We start from the raw sequence: 14,334 nt of genomic DNA on the forward strand, positions 1-14,334 counted from the left end.
GCCAGTTGGATTTCCAGTGGGGCAATTTGTACGGAGAGAAGAAGGGAGAAGGGGGAGAGAAGACAGGAAGGAAGGAGGGAAGGAGGAAAGGAAGGAAGGAGGAAAGGGAGTGAGTTGCCTAACTGGAATTGGCCAGTTGAGTTCCCTGTGGGACAACTAGTACTACTCATAGATTGTTAATTGTTGCTTATCCTTAGTTCTTGGAAAGGACCATGAAGTTGGGAAGGTGATGTCATAACTTGCAAATGAATTGGATTTAAATGAGACTGACATCTGGTAGTTACATTAAGAAGAAACTTAAAAATACAAGGCCACCAGCTGAATGGAAATGAACAATTTCATTAATTCTTTTTCATTCAATAAATTTATTTAGCTCCTACTTCTTAATGGCATGAAACTAACCCCTTGAGGTTGAGTTTTTATTTTAGTTTTAGAATAAAGGAAGCTAGGTGTTGCAGTGGATAGAGTGCCAGGCCTGGAGTCAGAAAGACGCATCTTCCTGAGTTCAAATCTAGTCTCAGACACTTAACTAGCTTTGTGATCCTGGACAAGTCCCTTAACCTTTTTTGCCTCGGTTTTCTCATCTGTAAAATGATCTGCAGAAGGAAATGGTAAACTACTCCAGTGTCTTTGACAAGAAACCCCACATGGGGTCATAAAGAGTTGGACACAACTGAAATGACTGTATAGCAAGTTTTAAGATAGGGAAGACCTGAGATTATAGGTTGAATGAGATGGAAAGATTGAACATGTGGGAGAAAGATTGAATGAGGGAAGGAGTATGTCATAGAAGAATACTTCTTCCTCAGAAGGAAGAAGGATAGATGCTTAAAGACACAACTTTTGACAGGGAGTGATGATAAGTCTATTTGGAGGTATCTATGAACATATCTGAGGAGGTTTATGCAGATCAGTCTACTTCCTAAGTGGGAAATTTCTATTGAGAGTGAGAAAATTGAATGTTAGAATGAAAAAGCATTTATTAAGTGCTTACTGTTTGCTAAGCACTGTGCTCGAATGCTTAGAACAGTACCTGGCATATAGTACATGTTTATTCATTGACTGATAGCTACATGCTGGGGATGTAAACATAAAAGCCAAGACAGTCCCTATTCTCAAGAGCCTTCCATTCCAATTGGGCAAACAACACACACAGAACTAAGGAAGTGTCATTTTGGTCTGGAAAATTACAAGGATGGTGAGCTGGAATAAGGAATCAACAAGAGATGAGAGATAGGTGACTCAGTGGATAGAGCATGGGCCTGGAGTCTGGAGCACTTGAGTTCAAATCAGATACTTACTAGCTGTGTGACTCTGGACATATCTAAGTTACAGAGATTAAGTGCCTCTGTTTGCCTTAATTCACTTGAACAGGAAATGGCAAACCACTCTAGTATCTTTGCCATGAAAATCCAAAACTCCAAGGGATGAAGTCAGATGTAACAACAGAAACAACAGATAAAGAGCTATGCAGATGATCTCGTTAAAATCAAATAGGGTGAAATTGTAATGAATCATGTCTTCATGACTTTTTATACCAATGATCATTGGGCAGGGGATGTGACCAGGGCTTAGCATTTGCAAGGTGGGAAATGAAGGGGTGGAATTTTAGAGTATCTGCAAGGTCATACATAGAATCCAGGCTGGTAGACTAGGAAACAGAAAAAAAGTTAAGGAAGTAGCTAGAGATCAAGAGCATAGAGGTATGGGAAAGGCAGAAATTCAGGAAATTCCAGTAGGGGAGCAGGGGAATAGACAAGGAGGGAGGCTCTGCTTAAGACTTTGGAGGTTGAGAAATTTCAAGTGAAGACAAAGTCCAAGGTGTGATCATGTCTCTTTTAGTTTGGAGGAGTTTAAAAACGAGGCCTGCAATGAGAAAATTCTAAACAGTGAACATTTTAACTGCAACGTTTCTTAACTAGAATAACTGTCTGGGTTAGACATCCACTCTTTTTGAGATTATCTTTAACTTGATAATCCAGTAACAGTCAAAGTAGACACAAATCGGTTCTTAAAATCCCCTCTTGTTACTGATTTTTACTGCGGGTAAATCATGTTCATGTTAGAAGTATGAACAAGGTAAACTGGAAAGAATGAGCAGAGTTCAGGGAAGGGAAGGAAGAGTCCAATACAGTCCTATTTATCAATAATTATCAGGACCTAGGAGGTCACTGAGTAAGTTGTTACTGCCAAATTCTCTTACCGAATAAAACTTTTAATTGGGCAATTCAGAATGCTTTGGTCAGCCCGAATTTCAATGGAAGGAAAAGCTCCCCACCCCACCTAATCCTTAAAACGATATGATTAGTACAGCACAACTGTCTCCTAGGTAAGGAGTGATTCTTTTCCCATTACATAAAATTGACTTTCACATCTTTATGGTAAAGTATGTCACATCCTTCACATGGAATTGGGCTCTGAACTCAGCACTCAGAGTCCCCTGTGATCCCTATTCAAATTCAACAAACATTTATTAAACACCTGCTGTACACTCTGTAACAAGATTTCAAAATTGTTGCCTTTCTTATGGGCATCTCCCTAAAGTCTTTTTGGTAGGTCGTTTTAAACTTTGATTTTCTGGGCTCTACCTGGAATCAATTGGTCTGTTTTCTTAGACGAATGTCCCTCAAAATACTTTCTTTAGAGGAATCTATCTTTTAGCCTCAAGATTCACTGGATTTGTCATCTCATCAACAATGGCATCCCCTCCAACAGTGCAGATTACAACCTCTTTATAGGATTAGATTCCACGTCTTCTCAATGTGTCAGGGACCTTTTGCTAAATCTCTTGATGGGACAGAATGCAATTAAACCTGTGATTCTATTGGTGAAGAGAACTCCCCTGATTGGGGAGAAAATTTCCTCAATTGGTGAAAATTCTTCTATGTATTTTCAAGTCTGAGAGTCAACAGGGGCACCAAGAGATTAAATGACCTCCTCAGAATCACATTGCCTGTTTGTGTCAGAGCTGGGATTTGAATGAAGACTTCCTTACTCCAAATCCAACTCTATCTATTATGCTATCCTGCATTATACTGCTTCAGACTGCAAACAAATGTCTAGTGAGAGTTGTCCACTATTCCTCATTTATGTGACATGATGAAACCTTCCTCCTTTTCTGATCATATCCTTAATACTGCTGATGTATCTTTTTTTTTCTCTTTTTGGTGGTACATTGTAGCCTACTCACAGTCATCCTGCAACTCTCCATTGACCTTTGGGTGACCATTAGCTTCAATTCTTTGCAGACAATGGTTTTATTACATGACCCACAGCCATACAGTATCACTGGAATGTTATTGACGAAAAAGATGGCTCTGTTTCAGGGAGAGGCTAGGGTTCATTAAAAACACTATGAAGTTTTCCAAAGGTGACTGACTTCTTCCTGCTCAGTTCCAAGAATTTCCATCTTCAGTATCTGTCCAAGATATATATTCTAGGGGACCAACTGTATGAGTTATGAATCCAACTGCATCTCATAGTCTGGGCAGTAGATATTTTTCATCCACATGGTTTTCCCTGTGAATATGGTTAGATTAAACTCTTTTGAGTAATTTATAGATCTCATTTAAGAGACTCTGCCAGGTTCCCAGGCTTTATGTAATCAGTACAGTGACTCACAAACAGGGGCATTAGAGGCCCTTAACATCTGTAGGGAATTTTTCTATCTGGACTCCGTGTAGTGCCACTTACCTGTGTGACCATGGGCAAGTTAATGGACTGCTCTGGGCCTATTTCCTTATCTGTTAAATGAGGAGGTTAATTTTGTTGTTCAGCCATATGCAACTTTGACCCCATTTGGGATCTTCTTGGCAAAGATACTAGAGTGGTTTGCCATTTCCTTCTCCAGCTCATTTTACAGGTGAGGAACAGAGGCACACAGGGTTAAGTTACTTGCCCAGGTTCACATAGCTAGTAAATGTCTGAGGCCAGATTTGAACTAGGAAAGAGGAATTTTCCTGATTTCAGGCCTGTCACGCTAACCATAAGCTAGACGGCCTCTACCACCTTGCTTTAGTGCTTATGTCTAATTTTCTATGACAATTAAAAACATTGTTGGTAAGCATATATCTTTCATTTTTTGCTTTTCTTCTCATTAATATCCAAAGAACTGTGGACAAAAGTTTTCTCTGTTGTTACGTCTTTCAGACATAAAAATGGTCCTTTGCTCTAACAAATAAAGTGCTTTTAAAAACTAAATAAGTACAGTGAATCCTGTATTTGCTGCAAATTTTAATCAATTATTCAACTTTTAATATGTAGCTATTATTTGTGAAATCCTGTTCCCTTCTAAAACATTCATCAAGGATACCACCAAGATTCTAAAAAAAAAAAAATCTTTTGTAGAGATGGGCAAATATATAGGTCAGTAATTTAATATTTTCTTGGTCACTTTTTTGTGGTTTTTAATTTCCATGATTCCTTCCCTCCCCTGAGTTTGGTCTGAGAACTGAGAAGTCAAAGTCTTATGTTTGACTTTTTAAAGACTTTTACAACTTCATCCCAACCTACCTTTTCCTTTATCAGGTTATCATTCCAATGACTACTGTAGCTATTCTAAACCTTTTCAACTGTCCTTAAGCCTCCCATGCAATCTTTTCCCCATCATTCTTCAGTTGAGAACCTTCCCTTCTAAGTACTTCACTGAAAAAATGAAGGACATTTGCAGAGCTTCCTTTCTCCATCTCATGCCACTTGGATGTCCTTCTCATATCCTCTTCTTCACTGGTTTCACACTGAGATGTGGCCCTTTTCTTTGCCAAGGCAAAACTCAACATGCACAAGTGAGCTTATTGTATTATGTCTTCTCTAAAAGATTGCCCTATTATCCCTTATTATCCCACTAATCTTCAGTGTCTTCCTGTCTCCTGGCTGCTTCCCTGCTGTCTATAAATATGACCATGACTCCTGTCCTTAAAAAACTCTCATTTGATCTGATCATCCCCACTAGCTATTGCTCTGCATCTTCTCCTTTTTGTGGCTAAGTTCTTTGACAAAGTTGTCTATAATATGTGCCTCCACTTCCTTCCCTCTTACTCTTTTCTAAACTCTCTGCAATCTGACTTCCCAACTCAACACTCAACCTAATCCTCTCTCTCCAAAGTTACCGGTGGTCTCTTAATTCTTAAACCTAATTGCCTTTTCTGAATTCTCATCTTTTTCAACTTTCTGTGGCTTCTGTCAATTGGCCTTTGTCCTCTCTTGACTTTATGCTACTGCTCTTTTCTGGTTCTCCTCCTACCCAATAAACCTATCTTCTCACTCTCCTTTGTGGCATCCAAGTAATGCCCTCTGGCTATGGGTATCTCCTAAGAGTCTCTTCTTGGCACCTGTCTCTTATATAGCATTTCATTCAGTGATTTGATTAGTCCTCACGGGGTTTAACTACCACCATTCTTTTATGAAGAAGGTTGTCAGATCTATTTATCTAGCTAAACCCCTTTCCTGAACGCCACTTGCACATCAACTGCCTACCGGACATCTAGAACCGCATATCCCACAAATATTTTTAAAAATAATTTTTATCGGTCTTTTGTTTTTTACATCACTAGAATTCTTCCCAGTATCCTTCTCCTTTCCCAGAGAGAGCCATCTCATGTAACAAATTATTTCAAAGAGGAAAAAAAAGATTGAAAAATGAGCAAGATCAATCAAGAATACGTGGAAAGAATATATGCAACATCCCACACTTGTGGACCTCTCACCTCTCCAAAGAAATGGTGTCCAGGCAAGCTCCCCTCTTCTTTGTAACCAGCCTTGTTCCTTTATCATTTTACAACATTTACCTGATTATTTATGACTGTTCATTCTATTTACATTGTCATAGTTATTGTGTATACTGTTTTCTTGGCTCTGCTCACTTCAGTCTGCATCAGTGCACCTAAGTCTTTCCATGCTTCTTTGTTCATCATAGCCATAATTTCTTACAGTACAGTAATATAAAATTACATTCATTTGCTTAGCTGTCCCACAACCAACAGGCATCTAATTTGTTTCCAATTCTTTACTACCACAAAAAGTGCTGCTCTCAATACCTTGGTGTATCTGGGGACTTTCTTCTTATCAATGACCTTCTTGGAGTGCATAAGTTTTATAGTGGAATCTCTGGATCAAAGGGTATGGACTTTTTAGTCACTTTATTTCCACTGACTGCACATTCTTTTCCAAAATAGATGGGAGCATTGATGATTCACAGCTCAATTCCCAATGTGCTAGGGTGTTAATTTCCCCACAACCCCTCCAGCATTGATTCTGCTCATCCATTGCCAGTTTTGCCAGGGTTCTGGGTGTGGATGAAATTTCAGAGTTTTGTTGGTCACTCAACATCTTAAAAGCAACATGTCCAAAAAGAACTCATTACTTTTCCTCCTAAAGCCTTCCCTTGTCCCTACTTTTCATCTACTGCCAAGGGCACTATTCTCCTCCCGCTGACCTTGACTTGTAACCTAGGTGTCTTTCTTGACACCTAAGTTGTCTTTCTCCTAATTTCCATTCACCCCATACATTCAATCTGCTGCCCAAACCTGTCATTTCTACTTTTACAATCTACCTTACATATCCCCTTTCTCTTCACTCACAATTAACATCCTAGTATAAGCCCTCATCAACTTATGCCTGTTGGTTGGTCTTTATACTTCAAGAACCCTGTTCTAGTTCCCCCCTGTTCAGATGCCAAAGTGATATTTCTAAAGCACAAATCTGGTCATGTCATTCCCCTATTCATCTTTAGTGGCTCCCTATTGCTTCCAGGATCAAATAAATCTTCTCAATAGCTTATAAAGCCTTCCATAATCTATTTCCTTCTGATCTTTTCAGTCTTCTTACACCTTACTCTTCTCTCTCCTCACCCCTACCCCCCACTTGATGATTCAGTGACACTGGTTTTTCTGTTTCTCAAAGAACTCCATCTCCTGACTCAGCCTTTTCCCTAGATGTCTCCCCATGTCCACAATGCTCTCTCCTCACCTCTGCCTCTTGTCTTCCTTCAACTCATCTCAAATCCTACTTTCTGCAAGAAGCCTTTAATGGTCTCCCCTACTCCTAGTGCCTTCTGATATTACCTCCCTTTTACTTTTGCATACATCATGTATTTACAAAGTTCTCTGCATGTTGTCTCTCCCATTAGAATGGGCGATCCTTGAATTCAAAGGGTGTTTTTCCTTTTCTTTTTATTCCAACTGCTTACTCAGTATAGTGCCTTTCACATAGTAGGCACTTAATAAATGTTTGTTGAATTTTTTTACACCCTTGTATTAACCATCCCCTCCAAGGCAGTTAGGTGGTATAGTGGATGGGGTGCCCAGTCGAGTCAGGAAGACATAATTCCTGAGTTCAAATCTGGCCTCAGACACTAATTGTGTGACTCTGGGCAAGTCACTTAAATTGGTTTGCCTCAGTTTTCTCATCTGTAAAATAAGCCAGAGAAGGAAATATTTCAAACCATTCTAGTTTCTGCAAGAAAACCCCAAATTGTTTCTTGAAAAGTCAGATAAAATTGAACAATAGCTACTCCCCAATCTCACATGTCCTGAACGTATTTGTTCTTTTTAATTCTACCTTGTAGGATCCCTTTCCCCATCCCCTTGATGAGGTTTGAGGGGTGTGCTGGGGACCCCAAAATATTGACATGCCAGGTCCTGCTTGAATGAATTTGACACAAGCCTTCTTAAAGCCAAAGAAAAGCAAAGTTTATTAAAGATTCGCCATACTGGGTTGACTCTTAAGGAGCCTAACCTTTTGTAACGCTTGTATTCACAAGAGGGCCAGACAGAATCTCAGCTAGACAGAGTATGAGCTGGACTGAATCTGAGCACCTTCACGGAGGCAAGATGGAACCTAAATTCAGGAAAGACTGAGGGAAGCATCCATCCAGGTGTGGCCATGTAGTCTCAGGTCCCAGGGATGGTCTTGATAGATCAAACCCAGGGAGGATCCTGATGGGAGTGACTGGTAATAGGGAGGAATATCAAAAGAATGCTAAATAGAAGATTGGGAGTATTTGGCCTGGGAGAAAAGGAAGTGGAATCCAAGGAGTGCCCCACTTCCCCCCAAGGCCAGACTTTCCAGGGCCCTTCAGACAAAAGTGACAAAAGTCCTCCTGATCCAAGGGGAAAAGGTCTTGGCTTGAGCTTGTACCCCATCACCCCCACCCTGTTCTCTCATTAACCCGGTCCTTCTCAGCTCTGGACCCATGAATGTGGACTGTAGTCTTGGATAGCCAGGCTCATAAAGGGATCGGGTTCTTTTTTTCATCTTCGGTTTTGCTTTACTCTTACCCTGGAGTACCAGTGAAAATAACATAAAGCTTAGGTTTTGGCTCTTATCTAGAGTCTCCCCCAAACTGGAGGGGAGAAATAAGGTATTCAATATACAATGTAGATCAGGTAGAGGACAGTTATATATTTCCTCCATACAAAAGAAATACCCTAAGAGACTCACAAGGATGCCTGGACAAAAATCTTAAACAAGCATACACCATAACTAGTATTACACTCTTCTGGAAAGCTGAAGCAAACATTAAAAATCTGAAGCAGTCTGTGAGATTGCTAAATAAGCATTTTCCATTTCACCTTGGCTTTAACTTTGAACCATGTTCTCCATGTCCATATCTTCTCACAAGCAAGGCTAGGGCTTGCACTTTCCCTCCTATCACTGGTGATCTTCTCAGAGAGGCACTGGGGTAGTTACAGAACACTTCACCTGCTTCCAGTTGGCTCTAAGGGCTCCAGGATTTCTAGTGCTGGAACTCACAAGGTTGTCTCTAAAGTGGGAAACATTGTCAAGATCCCTGCTCAGTGACCTGTATTTAGGGGAAAAAACAAAACAAACAAGAGGCAGCCCAAAATACAGGCTCTGGCTTTACTTAGATACATAAATACACTGCCAAAACCTCACAGCTTTCCATGGTGGGGAAGGATACCAACTCTCCCCTCCACTATTCCAGGAAGAATTCACTTACTTATCAGGCCAGAGAGTCAAGGCAAATGGGGGGTAGTACTTCCTTTTTAAGGTCCATTAAGTCAATGGTTCTTCTCTCAGTAGCCAGTAAAGGGATTGCTTTATCTCAGAGGCACCAGGTATCCTCAGATGTTGCCAAAGGAGCTCCTGGGTTTACTTTCTGAGCTGGCTACCTACCTACCTACCTACCTACCTATCTATCTATCTATCTATCTATCTATCTATCTATCTATCTATCTATCTATCATCTACCCATCCATCCATCCATCCATCCATCCATCCATCCATCCATCCATCCATCCATCCATCATCCATCTACCTTACATGTATTTCTATTATGCTGGAGGCATACACTTACCCCCTTCTCAATTACAACAAACCCAGGGATTAACTGATAGGCAGAATGACGCCTCAGACCCTTTCTGGTCTAATCCCAAGATTTTTAGACAAGAAAAAGGACCAGGCTTGATCCCTCGGTTCTTTCCATTTAACCCCCTTTATCCCCAGCAGACCTAGCCCACTGTTAATTCTTCCCATCTTTGCTTTCTTAAGGGAGATTCACACTTCTTATAAGATCATTATAGCCCTGTATTGTGTAAGTAGATCCAGTATGGTACAGACCCTGAACTCTTCGTCACTGACTGTCCTCTCTCATTCCCCGCCACCGTCTTAGCTCCCCTCATCAGTGCCGGGTCCAACACCCCTAACTCCACGACTCCCTCATTATCCTTGCGGGGTCTCGGTTCCACATTTTTTTTTTCGAAGGGCATTGTGTGAGTCTCCCCTTCTGCCCTGGACTGCAACCAAAAGATGAGGTGGGGTGCAGGGTGACAAAGATGGGGAGGAAAGAGCTCCTGGGGGCTGACTGGGTGGAGCAGATGTAGACGGTGGGGATCCCCAGAGAAGTGTCCCTCCCACCTCCCAACAGGATCTCAAACCCGTCCCGAGGCTGGCCGGGCTTGGGGCAGAGGCGGGAAGTCCCTTCAAGTCCCTCCCAGGTTTTCCTTCGGACGTTAAAACTTTAATGGGTTAATCAAAGATAAAGCCTCCGGCCACGTCTCGGATGGGGAAGAGGTCGGCTCGCTCGGGGCCGAGGCGAGGCTCGGCGGGGCCGGGGGCCGGGGCCAGCGCGGTGACGTCCGGCTGGCTAGCAAAGTGTGTCCGCGCGTGGAACCGATCCAGGATGGACTCCAGGGAAGACAGCTGTCTTCCGAGGTAGCTCAGGTTCTTGCCCAGGTGCGTCTGCGTGTTCGTGATGGAGTCCAGCGCGGACGGAATCGCCCTGGCCAGGACGTCCACTTTGCCGGACAGGTCCCTGATGGCCAGCTGCAGGGACTTCTGGGACTCGTGCAAGGCGCACTGGTTCTTCGCCAGCTTTTCGATGTGGTCCCGGAGCGATGCGGCAGCCGCCGGGGCGGTCCGGGAACCCCCTCGGGGCGCCTCCCACTCGGCGCGCCGGGGGTCCCGGTCGCGGCCCGGGAGGCTCTGCAGGCGGAGCGCCGCTTCCTGGGCCCGGGCGGCGCCGTCGGGGAGGCCGAGGTCCCGGGCTAACGAAAGTCCGCCGGCCGCGGGCCCCCTGGGGGCGCGGGCGCTCGGGGACCTGGCGCGGGGCGCAGACCTCCCGGGGTGCTCGCCCGGGGCTTTGCCGTCCGGCGCCTTTCCCCTGAGGTCTCCTCCTCCCCCGAGGTGGTCGTCCCGCTCCCCCTTCGTGGGGCCATTGCCCACACCGAGTCTGCGCACCAGCTCGATCAGAGCCACTATGGCTTCCACGCGAGGGTCCATGGGCTTTTCACAAGTGTTAGCTTCCCTGTGTTTAACTAACGGAGACCGGGGAGAAGGGAAGCTTGCGGATGGGGGAGGGGGACTACGCCCACCCCGGAAACTCAACTGTGACCTGAGAGCACGCGAGTCTCTGGAGGCCCGGGAGGGCGTCACTGGGCCAGCTGACTCGGCAGGGGGCGGGGCGGTGGCGTTTCGGGTCAGGCCCCGCCCAGGGGTCCCGCCCCTCAGCAACGGCCTCCCTCCCACCACTCCGCCCCGCGACGGCTCCGGAGCCGAGGCTTCTCGCGAGAGCGCGGCGGGCCTTGCTTTTTCAGGCCCCTAGGCTCTCGCGAGAGGAGGAAACGGAGCCGGCCTGCCATCTCCGGGGCTTGCCCTGGCAGCTCCTTCCTCAGTAGTGGCCGCGGCGGCCGCGCCGGCTGAGGAGGGGCGATCCCCCGGCTGCGAGCTAGGAGGCACCGCTCCCACTCCCGCCGCCGGCCCGCGGCCCCCGGGCCCCGGCGGGCGCGTCAGGGCTCCTTGCAGGTAGGAGAGCGCGGGAGGGAGCACCTGAGGGGCGGCGCCGCGGATTGGGGGGCGTTGTTGGGGGGGGGTGGATGAGGGGACGCCCCCGGGCCCCCGCCCTCACCCGGGCCACCGAGACTCGTCGGGCTCTCTCCATTCAGACCCACTCGTGTTCCTTCTCCACGCGCCGCCCCGGCGGTCATTCTTTCATCGGCCGGGGGAAGAGCCGGTCGGGCATCACAATGGGGGCGCGGCCCGCGAAGGGGGAAGGGCTCGTGGGGAAGCCGGCGATCGCAGACCTGCCCACGGCCGCGCGCTTTGGTTCGGTGCCAGCGCCTCCCGTGGGGCTCCTCCGCCCTTCGCCTCCGAGTCGTCCGGCGCCTCTTCCCATCCCTTGTCCCCGCTCCGGCTGGAGCCTGCGCGGCCCCGGGAAATGCTGTGGGCCGTGGGACTGGGGACCCGCCGGGCGCCTGCGGCCCTGTTTGGTGGGTAGGCTTGTCTGGGGGGGGCGGCTTTTATGGGATCTCTGGGATCCCCGCGTGCGTGCGTGGGTGCATCCCACTCGGTGACCCCATTTGGACTTTTCTTGGCGGTTGGCCTTCTCCTTCCCCAGCTCATCTGATAGAAGAGGAAACTGAGGCACGCAGGGTCACCCAGCTAAGTGTCTGAGGCCAGATTTGAACGCAGGAAGAAGAGCCCTCTTGTCTCCAGACCGGGCACTCCATGCACTTTGTCAGTTAGCTAGAAACGTATATGTGGGTGCATATTAACACCCACAGATATATGTGTGTATGTATATATGTGTATATATATCTCTGTGTGCATATGTATATATGTGTATATATGTATGTGTCTATGTGTGTATGTGTATATATGTATATATAAGCATAAAATAGGCATGTGTCACATATGTAGAAAATATGCGTGTTATACATATATGTGTAAAACATGTATATGTGTATGTGTGTCCATAGAAATAAACACGAAGAAGAAGTTAGCTGATGTTAGGGTAAGGCTAGTGGCCAGTTTGAGAGGATGCAGTTTAATGGAAGAAGAAATACAAAGGTGTTGTCCCCAAAGACATCTAAGACTTTTGAGGACACCTTGTATAAAGATGTCTCCACTTAGATTGAGAATTCCGCTGTGTGCTAAGTACTAAAAGGAGGTAAGCTTGGTCCAAGTAGGGTTCATATGAAAGAGCCTTTTAGTTGATGGGTAGGGGATCAGCAGTATGAGAATGCACCCATAGCCAGAAAGGCTATTTTGATTTTAGGTTGGGTGTGTAGAGGTATTATTCCCCAAATTAGGACTTGAACTTCTAAAGTCCTCAGGTTGTAGCAGAGTATTCAGTGCTGCATTTTAAGGAAGGACATTGATCAGGAGTATGTCCAGAGAAAGGTTGGGGGTCCAGAAATTGCATATGAAGAGTAGTGGAAGAATCAAAGATGATGGAGTAGAGGGAGGGCATAGGGTAGTGAATAGCATAATAGCTCTCTTTTAAAATTTGAAGAGCTATGATAGGGAAAAAGGGAGATTAGATTTATTCTCTCTAAAGGACCCCCAGCAGTGCTTGGTACATAGTAGGCTCTTAAGAGATTTCGACTGACTGATCCAGTAATAGGTAGGTAGCAAGAGATAGAAAGCTTTCAGCTTAGAGTAAGGAAGAACTCTTTGTTTGTTTAATGTTGTTTTTAATCTCTTATTTCTCTGCCAGCTCCTTTGAAACAAAGAATAAGGGTAGCAAAAAGTGTCAACAAAACAAAAAAGACCCAAACATATGTATGCAATAATTTGTTTATGTGATCCCCTACATCTACAAAGAATGGAGGAAGGTACAGTCAAGGGAAAATTTTCTAAATTTCTAATTAGATTTATTCAGTATATTGTTGCAAACCTTGAGGTTTCATTGAGTTTCACAACAGATTTTTTTTTATAGTAAAGTACTGTAACTTAACATCCCCATTTTATAGATGACAAGAGGGACAAGGTTTTTACCTTTCTTTGTATCTCTAGCACTTAGTCCACTGCCCTAGCTGTTAGTAGGAAAACGTTTAATAACTTTTCATTGCCTGAAGTTATCATTTCCTTGGTTTGTGATTTGCTTAGGGTCACACAGCTCCTGAGTGTTAGAATCAGGACTCACATCATGGTATTGTGACTCTAAGATAAGTATTATTGCTACATCACCTTTCCTTAAAAGTTGACCATGAAAAGATTTATTGGAGGAATAAAACTTTTGAGGTGGATGATGAGGGGTATCACAGTAGTTCCTGACAGGTGATGACCACCTGCAGGTAGTGCCAGAGGAGAGAAGGGGCTGTATTCAAGAAGATGTTGCAAATGTGAATTTGATAGGTCTTGGCAATAGATTGGATATGGAGAGAGAGAGAGAGAGAGAGAGTGAGGAATCAAGGATGGACCCCCAGATTTTGAGCCTGAGGGATTGGAAGGATGGTATTATCCTTGATAATATATATATAACCTTGATAATATATATATACATATATTATATATATATAATGATATAATAGGGAAGTTAGATGGGGAGGATGTAGGGGGAATGATAATGAGTTCGGTTTCGATGTATTGAGTCTGAGATGTCTATTGGATGTTCAGTTTAAGATATTTGAAAGGTGATTGGAGATGTGAGGTTGGAAATCAGGACAAGATTGGTAGATTTGAGAGTCATCATCATTCAGTTGGTTGTTGTGGTTTGCCCCTTCTTTCTTGAAGTGGACTGTGGCATCAGAAGGGTGATGCCATGGACTTGCAGGTGAATTGGATTTAAGTGAGGGAGGACTGTGCAGGATCATCAGCCTCACTAACTTCTCCAGAGCCTTCTGGTCCCAGAGTCAGGAAGATGTGGGGCAGCAGAGAGCCATTTAAGGGATATCATCCATCAAACATCTATTGGGTGATATCATCCATCAAACATCTATTAAGCTCTTACTATATTCTAATCTGGGCAACTAGGTGGTGAAGAGGATAGAGTGCTAGGCCTGGAGTCAGGAAGATTTGAGTTCAAATCAGGCATCAGACACTAGCTGAATGAGCCTGAGCAAGTCACTTAATCCTGTTTAACTTAGTTTCTTC

The 14,334-nt window shown here is 44.7% G+C and overlaps 2 protein-coding genes and 1 long non-coding RNA gene across 7 annotated transcripts in view; 1 reads left to right on the forward strand and 2 right to left on the reverse strand.

Annotated features, from left to right (window-relative positions):
- Positions 1-7,666: 7,666 nt before the first annotated feature.
- LOC140510643 (uncharacterized) lies at positions 7,667-10,947 on the reverse strand. Its single transcript, XM_072619395.1, has 2 exons — positions 9,580-10,947; positions 7,667-8,761 (listed from the first exon to the last, which is right to left on the reverse strand). Exon 1 carries the CDS (start codon positions 10,738-10,740, stop codon positions 9,988-9,990), a length of 753 nt encoding a protein of 250 aa, XP_072475496.1. The 5' UTR covers positions 10,741-10,947; the 3' UTR covers positions 7,667-8,761; positions 9,580-9,987.
- On the reverse strand, positions 7,667-11,510 carry LOC140510646 (uncharacterized). The gene is made up of 2 exons (XR_011969317.1): positions 11,366-11,510; positions 7,667-9,755 (listed from the first exon to the last, which is right to left on the reverse strand). It is a non-coding gene; the product is annotated as an uncharacterized lncRNA (long non-coding RNA).
- Positions 11,050-14,334, forward strand: part of BTBD10 (BTB domain containing 10) — a 105,638-nt gene continuing 102,353 nt past the window's right edge. Inside the window, exon 1 of one of the 5 annotated variants that reach the window (XM_072619391.1) lies at positions 11,050-11,262. The gene's annotated coding sequence lies outside the window, so the exon portion shown is untranslated. Of the gene's footprint in view, positions 11,263-11,542; positions 11,727-14,334 lie in introns of those variants that run through there. The other 4 variants (XM_072619386.1, XM_072619393.1, XM_072619392.1 and 1 more) reach the window with 4 other exon arrangements.

The sequence above is a fragment of the Notamacropus eugenii genome, chromosome 6 (assembly GCF_028372415.1).
Source record: "Notamacropus eugenii isolate mMacEug1 chromosome 6, mMacEug1.pri_v2, whole genome shotgun sequence".
In the NCBI taxonomy this organism is placed as follows: Eukaryota; Metazoa; Chordata; class Mammalia; order Diprotodontia; family Macropodidae; genus Notamacropus; species Notamacropus eugenii.

Coding starts and splice junctions, on each gene's coding strand:
- LOC140510643 (XM_072619395.1), bottom strand. CDS start 10,740: ATGGACCCTCGCGTGGAAGCCATAGTGGCTCTGATCGAGCTGGTGCGC.